This window comes from Anser cygnoides, chromosome 15, assembly GCF_040182565.1.
Source record: "Anser cygnoides isolate HZ-2024a breed goose chromosome 15, Taihu_goose_T2T_genome, whole genome shotgun sequence".
NCBI lineage: Eukaryota > Metazoa > Chordata > Aves > Anseriformes > Anatidae > Anser > Anser cygnoides.
Window position 1 is genome coordinate 13,770,438 of NC_089887.1, and position 20,591 is coordinate 13,791,028.

The window sequence follows — 20,591 nt, forward strand, 5'->3', positions numbered from 1 at the left end:
AGTGATAATGTGGGATTTTTTCTAGACACATTATAAAGTTATTCATTCTCCCCATTTCGTAAAAAAGGATTGATATAGTTTACAATGTGTTGTAGACAAAGAATGAGTATACAGTAAATGTATCTAAGATAAAGATATTTCACCTTTCTGAAAATGAAAGAGAAAATGAAATCAAAAAGTTTAAATTAGGAGGATCAGAACTTCATACAAACGTAATGAAAATAAGCTCTACTCATAAAGAAATGCACACAAATGCATATGGTACCTTTTTATCAGCTTGATGGATTTGAAGGCCTCATCCATGTCTCCAGCAGTCAGATAGAAGCTGAAGTTCAGCATGGCATCCTGAGTAGTCTTATCACAGTCTCCTAATCCAATAAAATCTCTCATGGGTCTTCTGGCAGCCATCTGCAAGACCTTTATCGAGCCTGACTCTTGTCCTTTCTCAGTTTCTCCTGGCTAAAACAAGCACATTATCATTTAGGTATCAAGTACAAGGAATTTTACTCCTTTATATATCTGAATAATATTAATTACATGATTTCCACTACAGTCTAAGTTTTCTGTTCCTACAGAACCATGGTCAGACACAAGTACAACCACTATGTTCCAGAACTTCCTAAAAAATGTCCCAGAACATGGAATGTCACAGAATAAATCAGTATATCATGAATCATAATGAACAATCACAATACTTCAGTGGTAAATAGTTTAGAGATTTGTAAAATACCACAGAAGAGACAGCCATGATTATAACAACTAATACTGTAATAGAAACTATTATTTTAAGTTGCCAGATTTCTGAAGTTTTCAGACAAACTTCTCTGGGGTTAGTTTTTTCTCAATAATGAGTGTGCTGTTCTGAAAGTTAACAATACTGACCCAGTTCTTTTATTCTTGCCGTGATGTAAAGCTTATGAATACTAAACCTCAGATTCAAAGCATTGTCCAGACAACAGGCAGGTCAGGAGCCTCTAAAGCTTCAATAATACTTTCAAGTCATTGAAAGCCAGCCCAAAGCAACTTGACTTTTATTCTTTGTCTGAATAATGGTTAAGTCAATCATCAATATCGAATAATCTATCTAGAATGTAACAAAGAAGCTTTCACAAACCAGAGAGTGGAAGATTATAATCTGAGTCACGAAGGACACCAAATTTCACATATACCCTATACCAACCTTATAGTTAGACAGATGAGAAAATTAAGTATAAGAGTTACAGACGCTAATCCAAAAATACTATTTTTTGAAAGTAATAGATACAGTAAAAGACAAACCAAAAGCGCATATGGGTTTGACTACAGTTTGGGGAATTTCTGGAACCAGGACAGGGAAGCCATAATAATAAATGGAAACCCTGGAATGAAACTCAGTCAAGATAGACTTGTTGTATCAACTGGATTTGTTATATTTATAGCAAACTATTCATATACTAAAACACGTTTCCAAAATGAATTACTATATGACAATTAATTTAGACACTAAGATACAGTAATCCTACTGAAGGAAGGAAATAGAAATGAGAAATGAGAAAAGCAAAGAATGAAGAGGAGCAGAATAATGCAGTTACAGATACTTACAGGTTTATATACAAATCCCCTCCGAAAAAATAACTAATGGCAGCAATAATCCATAGAGAGGAAAAAAAAGAGATGTAGTATCAAAGTAAAATAGCATGAGACATGATGGGGAAAGCATTAAAAGATTAGAAAATGCAGCAGATCTTTGACCATTTAAATTGATGGAAAAGGGAAAGTAAAAGATGGCAGCTCTAAAAGCTATATCTGCACAGAAAAAAGTACAACAGCCTGTTCTTTGGAAGGGGGCTAAACTGTAAAGTGCTGCTCTGAATTTAAATATATTTAATTTTTTAAAAAATCTAGGTAAATTCTCCTTGTTTAACACTTCTCCGAAATGATATAAAATTAGATTTACATGATTATATTGTTCTGTTATTCAGAGGATTAGAAGTCTCATTAAGTTCCTAAAGATTTCACAAAAATAAATGCCTTAGTAGAATAAACAGAGTATTAGATCCCCCTACAAGTAGGCTGGAGTACAAATCATCATCTTAACAGGCACTAAGAAACTCATGTCAGACCTTAAGCAGAAAACCAATCTGCAGGTAGTAGGCTTTATTTTCTCTAGCACAGATAGCATTATTTAAGATACGAACAATTTTGGATTCATAGTCAAGTTTCTAAGAAGTTACAGCATGCATTCCTAGTATTTGTAGCAAGTAGGCATTCAGTGAGAGGGCAAGATGAGTCCCCACTCTGGTATTCTGTGGGGATTAAGTTCAATTTCAACAGGAAGCAGGCTGCTTCTGCTGAAGGTAGTAGGAAATGTCCCCTCTTACGGCATACTTAAGTCTGACACACACCTCAACTACAAGAGGAATGGTGACTACATAAAGATTTTTCTTTATTTTTTTTCCCCCTCTCCAAAAACACATCTTTAGTTGCAATCCCTGGTAACTGTTCCTGTGCCTGCACATCACATCCAGTCTGCAATACCCAGGAAGAACCAATCCAGTGTAACTTTCACTACGCTGTCAAATACATCCACATTAGAATTAACTTCATGTCACTGCTACATTTTATGCAGCAACTGCCATTGGATTTATTTAACCCAGACTCAGTTTGGTTACATTTGAACCCCTAAGCAATGACATGTCTGCACTTACGGGAGGGGAAGGAATTGTGAAAGATTTCCTCACCTTTTTTGCAAAGTAATAATATGGCACCTCAATACCCAGAAGAACCTGGTACAATGAAGGCAACGGGAAGCTGTCCTGAAGCAAAAGGCCATGTTCTTCACTACTGAAGAACGACATAATCCAAACATCCATCTGGAAAAGGAAGTAAAGAATTGTTTTTCCGGTGCAATACCTTTCTTTCATTTTGATTTTGTTTTCCATATTCATTTGGTAGAACCTTCTCTTGAAAGTAATGTCGCACACTCACACACATGCACCTGCTGGAAAGGGTGCACCCTTCCTCCCTGTATTAAGTAGCCCATGAATCATTCTATGTTACAGACTGTTCCTATTGCAATGGGCACTCCACCTCTGCACAGCGGGAACTAACTTTAACAGCCATAAAGAGAGAAGCCCCTGGCCACAGACTGCTATTCTACAAGTCTCTCAGAGATCTGTCTCAGGTTCAGATAAATACTCCCAGCTGTTTTCAACACTTTTCAATACAACATCATAACTTCAGCAGCTCATCGACTGCTTTGAGTTCTCAGGGAATATACTAGTCACTTAAACATTTTTCTAAAGGCTGACTCATTCAAGTCAAAATACAAAGATTTATTTCCAACTCGAGTTAATCAGGCTTCTCATTTCTTAAACAGTTACCCCACAGTTAAAAGTTTTGTGGAATAAGGGCCAAAAAATTAGTTGCACTCCTTCCACATCCTTTTATTTTTCAGCTTCATGTGGAAACCAAACATTTTTGCTTTACATCAGGAATACTGTGTTGAAGTGTTGCTCTTTGCTGGAAGACCCTTGCAAGATATTCCGAGCCACCCTTACTCCTTTCTTCCCAATATTGCTTTCTACATTGATTTTCCCATGACTTTTCTAAGGTCAGTTCATCCAACAGAAGAAAGAAAGCTTTCTATCTCTAATTGGAAGAGATAGACCTAAAATCACGTACAAATCAGCACACTAATTCAACATAGACTTTTAAAATCAAACTAGTATTTATGAAGAGACGGGGTTTTTTTTTGTTTGTTTGCCTTTTTCCTCCTACAGATGAAATGGTAAGGGCCGCTACAAGCACATTAGCAGGTTAAGCAGGGAAGAACTGTTGGACTGAAGAAAGTTCTTTGAATAGATCACTTCTGATCAATAGAAGCTTCTCATTTTTGTACAAGGTAACATATACGACTACTTCTACAGGTTAACAAATTACCAATGATTTACTACTCAGGAAGAATAAAATGTACAGTAAGAAAAATAATCAAAAAGATCATACTGTGCTCTCAGCCTGGTTTTTGTTCTGATTTGGAGATTGTAGGCCTGGTTCAAGAATTGCTTCACATACAAAAAGTCTTGGTTCACAGTTGTCCCAGAAATGGCAAACAGGGATGTGACTGTGCAAGTCTGGATACTCCACAACAGACCTATCAAAACCAACAAGAAACATAGAAATGGAGACAGAATAATTCCAGTCCATTCAGTGTATAAACTTCAGATAAGGACTAACCAAGGAATAACCTTCAAATGATTATCAGTTATCTTGACTGCTAGCTCTGTGTTGCAACACTAACTATATACATCTTCCTAACTTCCTAGGAGTTTGTATACACTAATGCCATGTTCAGTTTATTTGGCATAAGTCTAACATGACTATAGGACATAAATCATTTCAGGAAAAAAGCTGATACTGTCACAAATGCAAACAGGCACTCAAAATATGCCTTCACTGAGGTTACATGTCCTACAGCAGCATTTGAACACACTTCAAACTTTACTACTACTACCAGCTACTGTAACATTGAGACTACCTCAGCTCTATTTTCTTGCAGGTTTTTACAATCTTCCCCAAGGTGGTTGTTGATACCCAGCCAGTTGGGTTAAAGACAGCTTGAGTACACTGACACGCATTTGGATAAGCAGTAAAGTTTCTAGTACATATGCCTCATACTCAAATACAGCTAAGTAGTAGTGGTGGTCTAAGAGATTACAACTAGCAAACTGATGAAAATGATGGGGGGAAAAATAGTTTGTATTCTCAGGCAACAGATCTCTCTGAACTGAGAGTTCAAAGAGAGCTAGATACAGTGATCTATGCCTTCAACTGCTGAACTTCCCAATGCTGAGGGGAACTGAAGTTGCAACTGAACATGACCTGCAGCTGAGGACCTCAGTCTTTAGATATGCCACTGTTCATTCCCTTTTCTCAGTACTGTGCTTGAAACTAATATTGCATTCTTAAAAGAATTCAGAGACATTACAAAATAGCAGAATAAGCACAAGGACAACCCCAGCAACTTTAGGAAAGCCCCCCTCTGCAGTTTAAGTAAGAAATATCTTACTGCCTCCTTCAGGCACTTAAATGTTACTTAGTGCAGGCCACGTGAAGAATCTAGACATACAGAATCTGACTATTTTAGCAATGACTTAAGATTACTCTGAAAAATGTTTATAAATAGGTGTCAAATCTTAAAAAAGACATTTTTTTTTCTTTGCGGTCAACACCGAAGGGTGGAATTTGGGGTGTGTTTGAAGGGGATGGAGTAGAGATGGAAGGCAAATTAAGAATCAATAGAAAGCATAAATATGTAGTGTCCTTCCCATGACATTTAAATCAAAATAAATTACTCTTGAATTGAAAAACAGTATGATTTGGGAGTGTTTAGATTCTGCCTCAGGAGAACAGAGAAGGGGAAGAAGTTTTCCTGATTATTCTCTGATGAGTTTACTCATTTTGATTTCAAGATACTCTAAAACGAAGTACAGATAAACAGATTCATGCTGACACTTACCCTAGCCTTTAAGCATCAATGAAATAGTAATACTAGTTTGTAGTGACCTCTGTTGGGCTACACAAGATACTACACTTGAAAACAACTTTCTTATTACGCTTATTACATCGTTTGCCTAACTGACTAAGATATAAGACCCAAAATTTGCACTGTCCATAGTTACTAAGGAGCTGGGTTGTGGTTTTTTTCCTGTTTTGCAATGCTGAAAATAACAACTTTATTTTTTTTTCCCCTGTAATACCTACATAGCTGTTGAAAAAATGAAATCACCTTCTCTTCTAAGGTTGTTATTTCTTAAGAAAAATAGAGTAAGGAAAATCTTTGTAAACCCAGATAAATTTGTACTAATATCCCACTGTACTTCCATGAGAAATCCTAGTTCACTGCATTTTGGTGCCTTGCTACTAGGATTTCTAATACATTGTGGTGGTTTCACACAGGTAGGTAGCTCAGCTTCACCACACCGCTCTCACTCCTCCTCAAAGGAGGGAAAAGAATAGGATGAAAAAAGTTCATGGGTTGAGATAAAGATGGGGAGATTGCTCAACAATTACTGTCACGGGCAAAACAGACTCAGCGTAAGGGAGATTAATATAATTTATTGCCTACTGATAATAGACTACAGCAGTGAGAGCTAAAAGCAAACTAAAAACACTTCCCCCCCATACACCCTCCTCCACCTCCTCCCCACGAGTGGAACATGGGAAGAGGCAATGGGGGCTGCAGTCAGTCCAGAACATTTCACCATCCGTCGCTCCTTCATGGTCCCTCTCTGCCCCTGCTCCACGCGGGGTCCCTCCCACGGGATGCCATCCTTCCCAAACTGAGCCTGCGGGGGCTGCCCACAGGCAGCAGCTCTTCAAGAACTGCTCCCACGTGGCTTTGTACCATGGGGTCCATCCATCAGGAGCAAACTGCTCCAACATGGGTCCTCCAGAGGTGGCAGCTCCCCCCAGACCCCTGCTCCTGCGTGGGCTCCTCTCCACGGGCTGCAGCTCCGGCCCGGGGCCTGCTCCTGCGGGGGCTCTCCACGGGCCGCAGCCTCCTCCAGGCCACATCCACCTGCTCCACCGGGGGCTCCTCCACGGGCTGCAGCGTGGAGATCTGCTCCACCATGACACCAATGGGCTGCAGGGGGACTTCTGCTCCAGCAGCTTGAACACTTCCTCACAAATGTCAGTGAAGGAAGGGTCTGCAGGGTTGTTTCTCTAATTTCCTAGTCCTTTCTCCCAGCTGCTCTTGAACAGCAGGTTTGTTTTTTTTTTTTTCCTTTCTTAAATATGCTCTCCCAGAGGCACAATCAGCATCACCCAGTGGCTCAGCTTCAAGCCTCTGAAGCCAGCTGGAACTGGCTCTTCTCTAACATGGGGCAGCTTCTAGATTCTTCTCACAGAGCTCCTCCACAACTCCCCCTGCTACCAAAACCTTGCCACATAAACCTAATACACGTATTCACTGCAGAGCAGCTTGTATGAATGAAATGAAAACTGTGGGTTCTAAAAGGATGTTTCATGGAAGTTTTTATCCATATGAAACATTCTGTCCTGAAATTTAAAAATATACATTTTTATATATATATATATATATATTATTATTATTATTTTTACCTCAGGAGGAACTCCAGAATGTCTTTTTTTTTTTCAGTTCCTATCTCATAAGCTTGTCATGGAAGAGAAGGTTTCCAATATTTAACAAAATTATTCTAAGACCAGGACCCTGATTCCAGTCATATACCTCCACACATACTCCCCAGAGACCTCTTGAGCCAGATATGGCTTCCATGTAGTTACCTCACTGCATTATTCTTTGCTGAATACCTCCAGGAACCCTTCCTTCAGCATTTATAACTTCCTTTGCTAAAGAAGTTCCTTAGCTCAGCTGCATGGTTTCTGAAGAACCACCACCACCTCCTGATTATTTTAAGCTTGTTTTCCATACTTTCATTTAACACTCCCTAGTTCACATATTGGAAGAGAAAGGGATGCGGTATTGGTTAGCATACAATACATCCGTTTTAGTTGAATCTTTAGAAAAAAATAATTGGTATAAATTCCTACACAGACAGAGAAATACCAGTATCAAGATGTTGCTCATTTTCATATGACAGATTCCTATCTTAAAGCCTCAGGTAATATTTTTCAGAATAAAAGCTTCTTACCTGTCAATACGTTGTCCAGAAGAAAGCTTCTCTCTACCATTCCCCTGTTCATCCTTGAAATTAAAGAGTGTTACTTTGTCCACTTCAACATCATAGAAACAGATCTTGGAATCAATGCTCCCATTTGCCTGTGAGAAGGAGAAAAAAGTTGCTGAAGCACACAGGTAAAAAGCAAAAATCTGAAGTTCAGGTGGTATGCTCATCTAATTCGATTCACGCAGTTTTCAACAGTTTTATGTACTTGCAATCACAAAAGAACAGTCTTTGAAAGAAGTATCATAACATTTCTTGCTGTTTCTCTATTCTAGCAAGTCTGCCTTTGATTTCTTTGAAATGCTACGAAACAGCTTTTCTACTGAGCTACTAAAAAACTGGGCTGTTCCCCTCACCAAATGTACAAAACCTTAATTTTAGTGTTTAGTTACATGCAAACTTTCAAGACCAACAATATTGTTCATAGAAAATACAGGTTTATTTCTGTGAAGTTAATGTTGTGTCTTTAGTAATCATCTGGAACTGCACCAGTCTATTAACTGATGGTCAGGCCCTAGGGTGGTATGTGAAGAGCTTCACCTCACCTTGCTAACAAGGATGCTGACTTTGTTGCCATTAGCATTGCACTTGACAGACGCAATGCTTCCCAGGCCAGGAAACAGCTCAGAGAAGTTCTTGCTATTGCAGTGCACTTTTGCCTCTCTGTGAAAAGGAATAACCTTAAGTTGTACGGCAGCAAGAAAGCGACAGTAGCTATCAGCCAGAACATTTTCAAATTACAGGTAAGAAAAAAAAAGACCTCAGAAGAAATAATAATTATTTCCTCCTTACAAGACTTCTGACCCAAACTCTAGTTTCCTCTCCTGTTGTGACCTGCCTTTCTTTCAGAAATTAATGAAACACTCATTCCTCAATGAATCAGCAAGAATAATCTTCAATGCTCCTACAGGACTCCGAAGAGAGGGCTATAAACCAAAACATCCTACCAAAATTTTAAATTCAGAGGACTGTTTTTTCCTATGTAAGCTGAACAGTACTGTAAAGCTGAAAATAGCTCATCACAGAAGTTTTGTGCATGGGAAAAATAAACTCTGGAAAAAGAGTAATGTCACTGGGGAACAGAGATGGCATTTATATCATACCAGTCAATTTCCATCTGCACACAATTTACAAAAGCGTATCATCTCAGAAGAATCTCACCAGTGCTATAGATACAAACCCAGAAATTATTCAGCAAAGAGGACAAATCTCATGAATCTAAAGAATGTAACAGAAAAAAAGTGACATTTAGACCCATAATATGATCCCATGTAGGAAAATCTTTGATTCTGTAAAAATAACATTCTTGGGTTTCATGTTTGGACCTCTCATTTATTCTGTCAGCTCTGTTAACTTTAAAATTAAGGTGTGATATATTGTCATCATTTAAAAAGGGGTATTATCATTACTAGCCATGAAAATTTAACAAAGCACGGAGGAGTTCAGCTAGTTGCTTTCACTATCAATCATCATAATCAATCCAATACTTGTGCTAACAACTACCTGCCCAAATCCATTATCTTCAAATTGTGTCCTATGTAGTATTTAGACAACCTCAGTTTAGCAGTCCTCTGGTCACAGTATGTAAGAGAATTTGTTTTACTCTTAATGTTTTTCAAAATCTTATTTGTCCTTAACAAGTACATTTTTGATTTGGACATTATGTCAGGCACATCTTTTACGTGCCGTAGCAGTTTGTCAGAAGAGCAACCCAGTGTAACCAGAACAAATGTAAGTAAACCTCTCACTTCTTCCTTTATTTCAACTTTTCTGAGATAAAGATCTTCAATTTATTAGAAGAAGCATGTAACATCCTTGTCTAGATCTTCCTTAAGTTCTCCACCTACTTTCCAATGCATACAAACATACCTAACAATACCCTAAGTCACTATTACATTACTCATCCTGTGATTTGTCTAACAATTCTGTGTCTCTTCGCTTGCTTCAGGAATATGCCATCAGTTCATGTAGGCTATACTGTATTGTCTTGAGATTCAAAGAGGTTATCACTTTTCAGTGCATCAAAACCAGCTAAAGATTTCGCCCCTCCCCACAGAAAATGTCCTCAAATACGAACAGATTGTTTTTAAAGGCTTATTAATACCTGCGAGAGAGATCAAAGATTTTAAAGTGAGCCAAATCAGTTCCCACAGCCAAGAAGTTTCCACAGACATCCAAGAGGCACGGATTCCCCTCTGCTTCAGAGAACACCAAAAGCTGTTTAACTGTTCCCTGAGAAAAAAGGTGTAACACTTGGTTTGTACATTCAGAATTAATATTTTATTACTTATTACTAAGCTAATTGCTAAACTTCTATGTTAGACAAATCACTATCAAAAAAATGAGAGAAACTGCACTTTGCATACACATCCCTCACAAAAGGTCTCCAAAACCACAATCTGCTTCAGGTAGAAAACTGGATGTATAGCCTCCAAAAGAGTTAAAACTTATAGAAATACTTGTGCAAAAATGGCCTCTTTGATAATACAACTTTTTCCAACTAAGAGGGATGCATGAATACAGCTCCCTGAAGGTCCACTAATATACATCTAGAAAAACATTAGTTCAGTCCTCATTCTGATAAAACCTCCCTTTCTTAAATATTTATTTCTTAAATAAAATTATGTATCACAGAATGGTAATATTACATTTCTCTTTTTGGTTCTCATGGGCAAGCAGAGGCTGCAAAACGTATGCAGAAGACTCCACAGGAACATACAGAATGTGCACAGGGTATTTTTTTTTTTCCTCTTAAAACATTTAATATTATAATTTTTCCATCAGTACTATATATTCATATGCATGCAATTTACATGCTCATAAGCATTCTGGTCCCTACATAATTCTGTTTTTTATTATAAATACTTATTAGTATTAGCTACAGTGCAGTAGTGTTTAAACGTAACAGACTAAAGAACACAACATGTAGAACTTACAGCTAAAATCCTCAACACATTTTTCCTATGACAAATTTAGAGTCAATATGTTTACAGAACTTCCAATTATTTTTTAAGCTGTGACACCAGTCTTTGAAAAACAGTAAGACATATTTGTTGTTCCATGTATTCATCAGCCCTTACCTGCCAGGTACGGACCTGGACCCGATATGGCTCAACCGTGTACAGATTTTCTCCATGCATCGACAGAACTGGAGAGTCACAAAGAAAAGAGCCTGGAAGAAGGATCACAAGGAAACCATCATTACAATAATTGTGGGTGAGCTTTTTTTTTTTCTTTTTTTTTTCTCTTCTTTTTAAAGAAAGAAAAGAAAAAAGGAATTTTGACATAAAGGAATCACTACCTGCACTTCTTAAGGTATCTTCTGAACACTCAAAGACAGTAACTTGCTTCCCATTCCAAAATACTACTGCATCCTAAAAACAATCAAAAACCAAAACATAAACATTTTTATTCTGGACTCATACTGTAATTTATGCAGTAACACAGTAAGACCTTCCACACAATTGCCATCTTTTACTAGTTCATCTGTATATTGGATTGGAAGGCCTTTAGTAACCCAAAAAAGAGAAGTCAGCATCCAGAGGACTACTGAGTCACTGTGCTACCTGAAAACCAGCTCCACCACAGAATGATTGCTATTGTCATAAGAATACTTCCATTACACCCTAAAATGGAATATCAAAGAATTATATTAAGGACTTGGAAAGTTTGGTCTTTATACATCTAGCTAGGCAAAGAACTGAGAAAAATGAATGAGAAGACCAACATAACCTTAGTAGCAAAGACTCCATTAACAGTCATATCAACATGAAGACTGTGGGTGGTTCCTGTGCTGAAGAAGGTCACGTTAAACAGGCTGGGAGACACTTGTACAGCAGCCACTTGCTGATTAAAGTGACACGACATGGCCTGCTCACTGAGGATCGCCACAGAGCTGATGCTGTTCACTGCTAGTAGATTTTTTCGGGAGCCCCACTGCACATGAGAGCAAGAAAAAAAAAAAAAGCAAAATGCACAATTTCATCTAAGATCTTGAACAGTCATAGCATCATCCCAAGACAGATGAGAAGGGTTAGGATGGTATAAACATTTTATTTGTAAAGATATATATGTACACACCTATACACATGCACACAAATATGGAAGTCCAACTACAGCCAATGACTAGGAATTATTACAGATGAAAGCTATTATGCTAGTTACCCAGCTACTTGGACTCCCTTAGTTTAAGTGGAGGAGCTATTTTTATATTAAAACCACTTTTTTCTTAAGATAGTTTTGTACCACCTTACATTTATACTCATGAGAGAATCACTTATTTAAAAGGCTTAATCATGCTATGATCTGTACAAGTTGCATGCATAGTATCTTATTTGATTACCTTATTCTTTTCTGCAGTTTCATATCCCTCTCAATGTTGTACAACCTCCTTACCAAACCCTGCTAAATCACATGCATAAAGGGGTCCAAAAGAACACGGGGATTCTTCAAGGAGAAGGGGGGAAAATGTTCTAGCTTTTTAATTGAGTTTCTATGTAGGTTATCCTTCCCTTTTTATTTTAGGATTTAAAAACAGCACTTGCACAGAGCATTGCTAAACCTGGAGATACCTTTGAAAATTTGACAGAACAGTGAGATCTGCTTCTCAGACTGCCTGCAAGGACAGTTTTTAACATACAGCTGATGAATTCTTTCTATAGTAAAGAGAAATTGATGCTCCCATTTTCATTCTGTCTTTCCGTATTCACAATTAAACAAGCATGTCTAGCATTGTTCATGTTTATTCCTATCAAAGGATGATTCTTTTCAAGAAAGCATTGTGGCAGCCAGTGTACTACAAAAGGACTCTTTCATAAGATTTAGTCAGAGATGATCCATTTATAGTCTGGACCCTATAATCACACACACGGGGCAGAGGTTGGTGCTATGCCTGAACTCAAACACTATTGATAATGCTCCTTGATAAGTAAGGTACATAGTTCATGGCACAGGTTTGACACAGGAGTTGCCTTTGTTGCTGGGCCCGGGAAGACACAGAAGGGAGGGATGAGGGGTGTTCCTTTGCTGCTAGATGGCTGTTCTGTTGGCTTTTCTTTTTTTTAAACCTACCAGAGACCATTGATGTAGACATACTACCATGGGCTAAATTAATTATGAAGTTTCTAATAACTACAGAAAATCCCTTTCAAGACCAACTCTGCTGTTGTACAGCGGCAGATACGCTCTATAAAATCTAGTGCCAAGTCTCAAAGGTCTCTGATTCCTTCGAAGTTATTTGAAGTTTCATATTAATTTCCTGATTTTCAAAGATTTTTTTATTCACTGGTGTAGACATTGATATTTCTGTGACTGTCTTTCCAACAATATTGATTTAAATAGTTGTATTTGGAAGTTATTTCATTTATTCAAGAGCACGATATGAAAAATAAAGCTAATTTGCATGGTTTGTTTATATTTAGTTACTGTTAACTAGAATATTATGCTGCACAACAGACAAGTTAGACTGCATTTCTAACCTCCTCTCTTTAGAAGCCACTATATCAGGTTGAAAAAATATTAGATTTCCAAGGAGTGGAAAAAGAAGTTATTGCTGTCCTTTGACCTCACCATAGTATATGGCTTTCTGTTCTGAGTTTTTCATGGTAACACAGCAAAACTCTTTTATAAGAATTATCAAAAGATTCTACACCTAACAATTTTGAAAAAAAAAAAATAGAATGCAAGGATTACAAAAAAAAATATATAGTTTTCATAATTAAAGATTACTTGATTATGAGATAAAACGCAGGGACTGTTGATAATTCTTTGGCAATGCTTTTGTTTATGCTAACAAATGTTGCGAAGAAGGTGCTACTTCTGGGCGGCACTCTATATCCTGTTACTTAGAAAATGCTTAAATGGTCAAGCTGACAAAAACCTATGTCTCTTCCCCCCCCCCTAATTATTAGCAGACACATGATATATTAATGATACACACCATTTCCCATCTCCTGGGCCTTTTGTTACTGAAGCATCTTAGCTTGGGATCTTGACCTAAATATTACTTACATGTTAATTTTGTAAGTAGGACTGATACAGTCCCTCACTACACATCCTACCTAGCGCAAGCAAATGCCATTGCTTTTAAAGTACTTCCCAGTCTTATGTGAAAAGATTCTCTTGAAAGGCACCAGATATTTGGTTTTTCTTTCTATTCTATTATATATATATATATTCTATTTGATATTTCTTTCTTTTCTATTTTCTTTCTTGCTATTTTAATAAATTTATGTAAATTTTGGATATTAGGAAGAGGTTCTTCACTGAAGGGGTGGTTGGGCACTGGAACAGACTCTCCAGGAAGCGGTCGTGACACCAAGCCTGACAGAGTTCAAGATGAGCTCGAACAACACTCTCAGACATACAGTTTAATTTTTAGGTAGTCATCCTGTATGGAGCCAGTAGTTGGACTTGATGATCCTTACGGGTCCCATCCAACTCGGGATATTCTATGATTCTACGATCTATTTACATTTCAGCTCATAATCCTGCTGAGCATTTCAACCCTGTCTGTAACACAATAGCTACAAAGAGGTAACACTTCTGCCTACTTCAGTTTTGAAAGTTGCTTTATTCAAAGGTTGTCCTCCTTTAGAACACTGGTTTCTTGCTGGCACGTGTCTGTAGGATAGCAATCATACTCATCTATTCCACAGACAAGATATATTCAAGTAAGGTTTGTGAAGTCCTAATAAAACACAAGACTCTTTCCTGTGTTACCTTAATCTGAGTGATATTTCCTTCAAGTTCTGTAGGTGCTTGGAGCTTCCACTTCTCCTTGTTCTCCAAAGCCTGGATGCTCTGACTGGATCCTGATGCCTTCCTCCACATAGCTATTCTCCCTTTGTTAGTACCAGCTGCTAGGAGACCTGCCATTCACAGGCATTTTAGACATTTCATACCTTACCAAGCTTCAGAGAAACACAAACATTATACAAAGCAGTAGGAAGCCCCACTCTGGTTCTGAGGTACTGAGAAGCCTTGTTCTAGAACAGTTCATTTCTTTGCCTTTCTGCACACCAGCATTCTGGCCCTGTACTGGAGAACCTTTCTGAAAAAAGGATATAAGTTTCATTTGAAAACCAATGCCCATTTTCTAAGCCATAAGATGAAGTTATCTTTTAAATATATCAGACAATGATTTCATTTTAACCGTTTATTAATCAAATATCTGCTTTTGTAGTATAGATGGGCAAGTCACCATTAAAAACCATTCTAGTAGACCCTAGCTGTGCCTACATTAGCAAACAAGGCAACAGTTAGGAGCTCTGTAGAGAAACCAATTGTAAGGACTTGATGTCCACACTATACATGTTTAGTGAGTTCTGCTTTTCACCAGCTCTAATGTATGCTTGTAGCCTGCCCATAACATGTTGGAGTGCATTATATATACTCCAGGAATACATCTACTAGTTTGCTATCAAAGGGAATCCAGATGGTGTGCTTGGAGACAACTTCACAATAGGAGACAAAGTGTGCTGAGTACAAATGATCTCATTGTTCCTTCAAAAGGGCACTTCTGAGCTAGACTAAAACACTTCTACTTAACGTGCTATTACTGAAACACCCAGTAACAAGAAAATTATACTAAAACGACTAAAGGGCACTGAAGAATAACAATTTGACAAGGTTTAGGATCCAGTAAACAGAGCTGTCATATTATTTCTCACCTTTGGCACTGCAGTAGGAAATACAGTTAATACACTCTCCTGCCTCAAATCCAAATTGCACATCTAGGGATAGCACATAATTCTCACCTCGGTCCAAATCCCAGAACCTAAGGCACACAAAACAAGAGTTAACAATGCTTTTCCTTCCAGGTGTCTTGCTAAACAGTCAATAGGATGCTGTACATGGCATTAATTTGCAACTTCCTGATTCTATGATTCCATAATGCCCCAATCATTTAATTCCTAAAATGAAATTGCTAGCAGCTGCCTCTGGAATGTGAATTTCTTAATCTCCTTTCTTTTCCTTTGTCTTTTTAGTCCACGGGATATTTTGTATTATTCTGTGAAGGAGTCAGAAGCAAATCCAGTCTTAAGAAAAAAAGAAAGTAAATCCAGTCTTAAGAAGAAAAGAAAGTAAGTGAGGCATTGCTGCTACCTTCTTCCATCCAGCTCAGCTCATTAGTTTTAAGAATATTCCATCTCAAGCAGTAGCCCTTTGGATTCCAGATGTACTTTCTAGAACTAAACATTGTCAAATATCTTCCTGCTCAACATTTGGTCTTTATAACATTCTCACAAGATTACCAGATTATTTTGTCTGACAGTAGCAGATAGTTTGTCCGAGAGTAGGGAGACTCAAACAAGTGAAATACTGATGTTAATGGAATAGTCTCCTTTGTCTCCTCAAATTTTGATAAAATACGTAGAGTAAATCATAGGAAAGACAGGGAAAAAATACATAGTACTTTAAAAAGATGCAAAACAAAACAAAAAAAAACCTACAAAACATTATAACAGCAACATGGCAAAGTGATGTATTTAGTTTAAAGAATTAGAGACAGAAATAACCAGAATACTTGCATTATATTGGAGCAATAGAGAAATCCTGAAAAGCAAGCACTTTTTTCCTGTTGCTACGACTGTCATAAGAATCAGAAGATAAAGATAGAAAGAACAGTGAAATGGCTTTTTCATGAAAAAAAAATATATATATTTTCAAAAAGAAATACAAAAAGGCATTCAGAAAAGAAAAAGTCTGGGTAGTACTGGCTGATAAAATAAAACTACCTTGAGAAAGGAAAATAAAGACAAGTAGTTTCATTTCTCAAGGAAGCAGGTTTTTCAGTTAATTATTTGTATTTTGTGAAAGAAAATGAGACATTTTTGAAGTCTTTTTGTTTTGTTTATACACATTACCAGTTAAAAAAAAAAAGACAATACTACTTCAGAAAAAACTTTAGTGCACTGCAGATAATAAACTGTTTAGTTGGCAGTTCTCATGGGCAGCAAAACCAGATTTAAAACAGGATTCTTACCTGACTACTGTCTCACCTATTGCTGTAACAATAAGGCTATGGTCTATTAAAATGATGTCTGCAGAATGAGCAATCTTCCCACTCAACTTAACCTGTTAACCAAAAATAAATACATGAAATGTAGGATCAACACACTGAAAGACACTAAGCATCTGAATTGCTTAGTACATCCACAAGGTTAAAATGTAAAACGAGATCTGTCAGTTCAGAAAGATCAAAGAGTTCCCCTCACGGATCACCATTAAACATATCAAATATACGATGTATATAAATTCAGTAAAAGAAGTTTTGTAGACAGGTAAGTAGGTAAGGAACAGTGTTTCTTCTTGTATTAGATCTCCTCTTAGAACTTGGTAAGCATTCTTTTAAAACGTGAAATACCAGATCTTAATTTAGTCAAAAATAAGTAATGATTAATAAAAAGATTAACATACAAGTGCTCATTCTTTTCTGATCTTAGATCAACAAGATCAGAAAAAAAATGAAGGTTCTCCCTCACCCCCAAAGGCGCTATTCTTCAACAGTATTTTATTTACATGTTGAGTCAAGATGGCTATATGTCCTGGATAAGGTCAGTTTATTTTTCTTCCCCATACAATGATTTTTGGGTGACCACATTATTATTTGTGATTCTGTGACATAAGGGTTTCTGTTTTAAACCTTCCTAGACTTTTTGCAGCTGCAATGAACACTTTTACAATCTAAGAACAAAATTATCTTTCAGATTTGCAGACAAAGACAACATCACTGAGAGGAGGAGGGTACTGCTCCTTCTAATTTAAAATAGAAGACAACTCTGTGCAAATGGTGATGCTAAAACTGAGGATATTAACAACCACCTACCATTACCTACCATCTACCATCATTAACTACCATCTACCTGGACTTCTGCACGGCCTTTGACACTGTCCCACATGACACCCTGGTCTCCAAATTGGAGAGAGATGGATTTGATGGGTGGGTCATTCAGTGGATAAGGAGTTGGCTTGAAGGCCACACCCAGGGAGTGATGGTTAATGGCCCTGTGCCCAGTTGGATGCCAATGACAAGTGGTGTAACTCAGGGGTCTGTTCTGGGACCAGTACTGTTTAATATCTTTATCAACAACATAGACAGGGGGATCAAGTGCACCCTCAGCAAGTAAGCAGATGACACTAAGTACACTGAGTGGCGCAGTTGATACACCAGAAGGAAGGGATGGCATCAAAGGGAACTGGACAAGCTTGAGAACTGGGCCCATGTGAACCTAATGAGGTTCAACAAGTCCAAGTGCGAGGTGCTGCACCTGGGTGGGGGCCATCCCAGACATGAGTGCAGACTGGGAGAAGAACTCACTGAGAGCAGCCCTGCAGAGAAGGACTTGGGGGTTCTGGTGGACGAAAACCTCAACATGAGCCAGCAGTGCGCGATTGCAGCCCAGAAGGTGAACTGTGTCCTAGGCTGCATCAAAAGAGGAGCATGAGTAGGTAAAGGTGCCCCTCTACTCTGCCCTTGTGAGCACTACGTCCAGGTCTGGAGACCCCAACACAGCAAGGATGTTGATCTATTAAAGTGGATCCAGAAGAGGGCCATGAAGATGTTCAAGGGGCTGGAGCACCTCTCCTACGAAGAAAGGCCAAGAGCTGGGGCTGTTCAGCCTGAAGAAGAGAAGGCTCCAAGGAGACCTCACTGCAACCTTTCAGTACCTAAAGGGGACTTATAAAAAAGATGGAGAGCGACTCTTTGCTCGTGCAGATAGTGACAGGACAAGTGGAAATGGTTTTAAACTGAAAGAGGGGCAATTTAGGTTAGATGTTAGGAGGAAATTCTTCACTCAGAGGGTGGTGAGGCACTGGAAGAGGTTGCCCAGAGCAGCTGTGGATGCCCCATTCCTGGAGGTGTTCAAGACCAGGCTGGATGGGGCCTTGGCCAACCTGATCTAGTGGTTGCATCCCTTCCTATGGCAAGAGGGTTGGAACTAGATGGTCTTTGAGGTCCCTTCCAACCCAAGCCATTCTATGAGTGATCTCCCCGTCCGCATCTCAACCTTTGAGCCCTTTTCATCATATTTTTCCTTTCCCTTAGAGAAGGGGAAGAGAGAGAGTGGTTGTGGTGGAGCTCAGCTGCCCACCTGAGTAAAACCACCACAGTCCTTTTTGGCACCCAACATGGGGCATGAGGAATTTGTGATAAGGATGATAGTTGAGAGAAGTAATGGGCAAATCATGGATTGGATGTTGTTTATGAATGTAGCTGTCCACAAAACATTTTAACTAATATTTGATTGTACTGGAATTAGAGATAAAAGTTGATACTTATAAAATCTAATTCTTCTCTAATTCACTAAGACAAGGTATGTAAGGAGCAAAGAGATTAATAGAGGGTCAAAATGGAAGAAAATAAGAAAAAAAAACACAAAAGCAAGATGAAAACCATCTTTCCAAGTTCAGTAACTATTCAGTAACTACTATTTCACTTTTATATGAGTGTATATTTGCTCATCAAGGTAATATATGAAAAACAAAAAAGCTGGTTCATTTGTAACTAAAGGAAATAATCATCAAAAATTCTAAAAAAAGATTCAACATTGCAACTTTAACTTGCAGTCTGACTCTTACCTTCATGAGCTCCTCTGCTTCTCCCTCAAGAGTAATTTTATGCAAGGACAACAGCAGGTTTTCTGTTATGACAACTAACACATCTCCTTTCTCCATGAACAGAAGCTTTTGTACCAGACTGTCTGCTGACAATACACGGCTCGTCTTTCCTTTCTCATTCACATAATGCACAGAACCTATAGTATATATAAACAAGTTACACAGCTCTTAGGTAACAGCACTTGTAGCCACAAAAATCATTTTTGTTATTTTCTGCTTTAATATAATATTCCTAAGTGCTAAGAGTAAAATAACCACAATTCTCGCCTCCTGGTTTGTCTCAATTACGATAACAACAAATAAAAATTATTCTCTTTTACTCAACTAGAAAATCCAGATGCAATTCATTTAAATAGCATCACTGAAATATTTTGAAGCTAAAAGTACACTTTCTGCATAGATATGCAGGTATGTGAAGGCTCACCATTAATAACTTGTGAAAGAAGTACAGCTAAGAATTAGTACAATTTACACGGAAGTTTAGATTGAAGAAGCTCATGGATATAAAGTTCTTCATTGTTTAGGAACACCCCACCTTACACACACACGCACTAAATGCAGCTCTTCTACGTGAATTTTACAAGAAATTACGTATACTAGAGACATAATAAAAAAGCAAATAAGATTGTGTCTAAGAACACTAACAACGTAACGTGTATCACCTGGTTAAACTGCAATACTGCATAAGTCTTATGCAGGCCTATGCAGTGAGAAATCCTATAATTAGTAGTTTGCAAATTACATTACTGAAATCACCAAACAAATGAGGTCACCAAAATTTAACAGATCCAATGCACGTAACACAACTTCTTGGCAATTCATGGTATTATTTAAATGTGGCATTTCAAATTGGTGCAAATTAAAAAGCTCTAAGAAATATATATATAAAAAAAAAAAAAAGCTGAAATAGAAAACAAACGTGTAAGAGTGATCACTAAGGACCTACACCGCATTATTGTACCTAAGAGGTAATATGAGGTTCCTTTAATAAAAAGAATGTTTTAATTTACAAACCTCTTGCAAACACATTATCACCCTCTATATATCAACTATATTACCTGCATTAAAAAAAAAAAATCTATTTTCAAACTCCTCTCCCACCTGATCCCATACTGTTTCATTTTATGCTTTATCCTGTTTCATTGAATCCTTTTTTCAGATAAGCACCTCATGTAACATATTACTTCATTGAATCCTTTTTTCAGATAAGCACCTCATGTAACATATTACCTGAATTTCACACACGCATCCTTCCTTTTTTTTTTTTTTTTTTTCTTTTTA

At 37.7% G+C, this 20,591-nt stretch overlaps 1 protein-coding gene across 9 annotated transcripts in view; it reads right to left on the reverse strand.

The window, feature by feature from the left end:
- IFT140 (intraflagellar transport 140) overlaps positions 1-20,591 on the reverse strand; it is a 77,004-nt gene that overhangs the window by 44,917 nt on the left and 11,496 nt on the right. For all 9 annotated transcript variants that reach the window (XM_066977386.1, XM_066977389.1, XM_066977390.1 and 6 more), the window contains 13 exons: positions 19,272-19,447; positions 16,675-16,766; positions 15,359-15,465; positions 14,409-14,557; positions 11,421-11,624; positions 10,990-11,062; positions 10,769-10,860; positions 9,793-9,920; positions 8,234-8,351; positions 7,656-7,783; positions 3,985-4,132; positions 2,721-2,852; positions 266-459 (listed from right to left, as the gene is read on the reverse strand). In XM_066977386.1, coding sequence (XP_066833487.1) covers positions 266-459; positions 2,721-2,852; positions 3,985-4,132; positions 7,656-7,783; positions 8,234-8,351; positions 9,793-9,920; positions 10,769-10,860; positions 10,990-11,062; positions 11,421-11,624; positions 14,409-14,557; positions 15,359-15,465; positions 16,675-16,766; positions 19,272-19,447 — 1,741 coding nt within the window. The remainder of the gene's footprint in view (positions 1-265; positions 460-2,720; positions 2,853-3,984; positions 4,133-7,655; positions 7,784-8,233; positions 8,352-9,792; positions 9,921-10,768; positions 10,861-10,989; positions 11,063-11,420; positions 11,625-14,408; positions 14,558-15,358; positions 15,466-16,674; positions 16,767-19,271; positions 19,448-20,591) is intronic.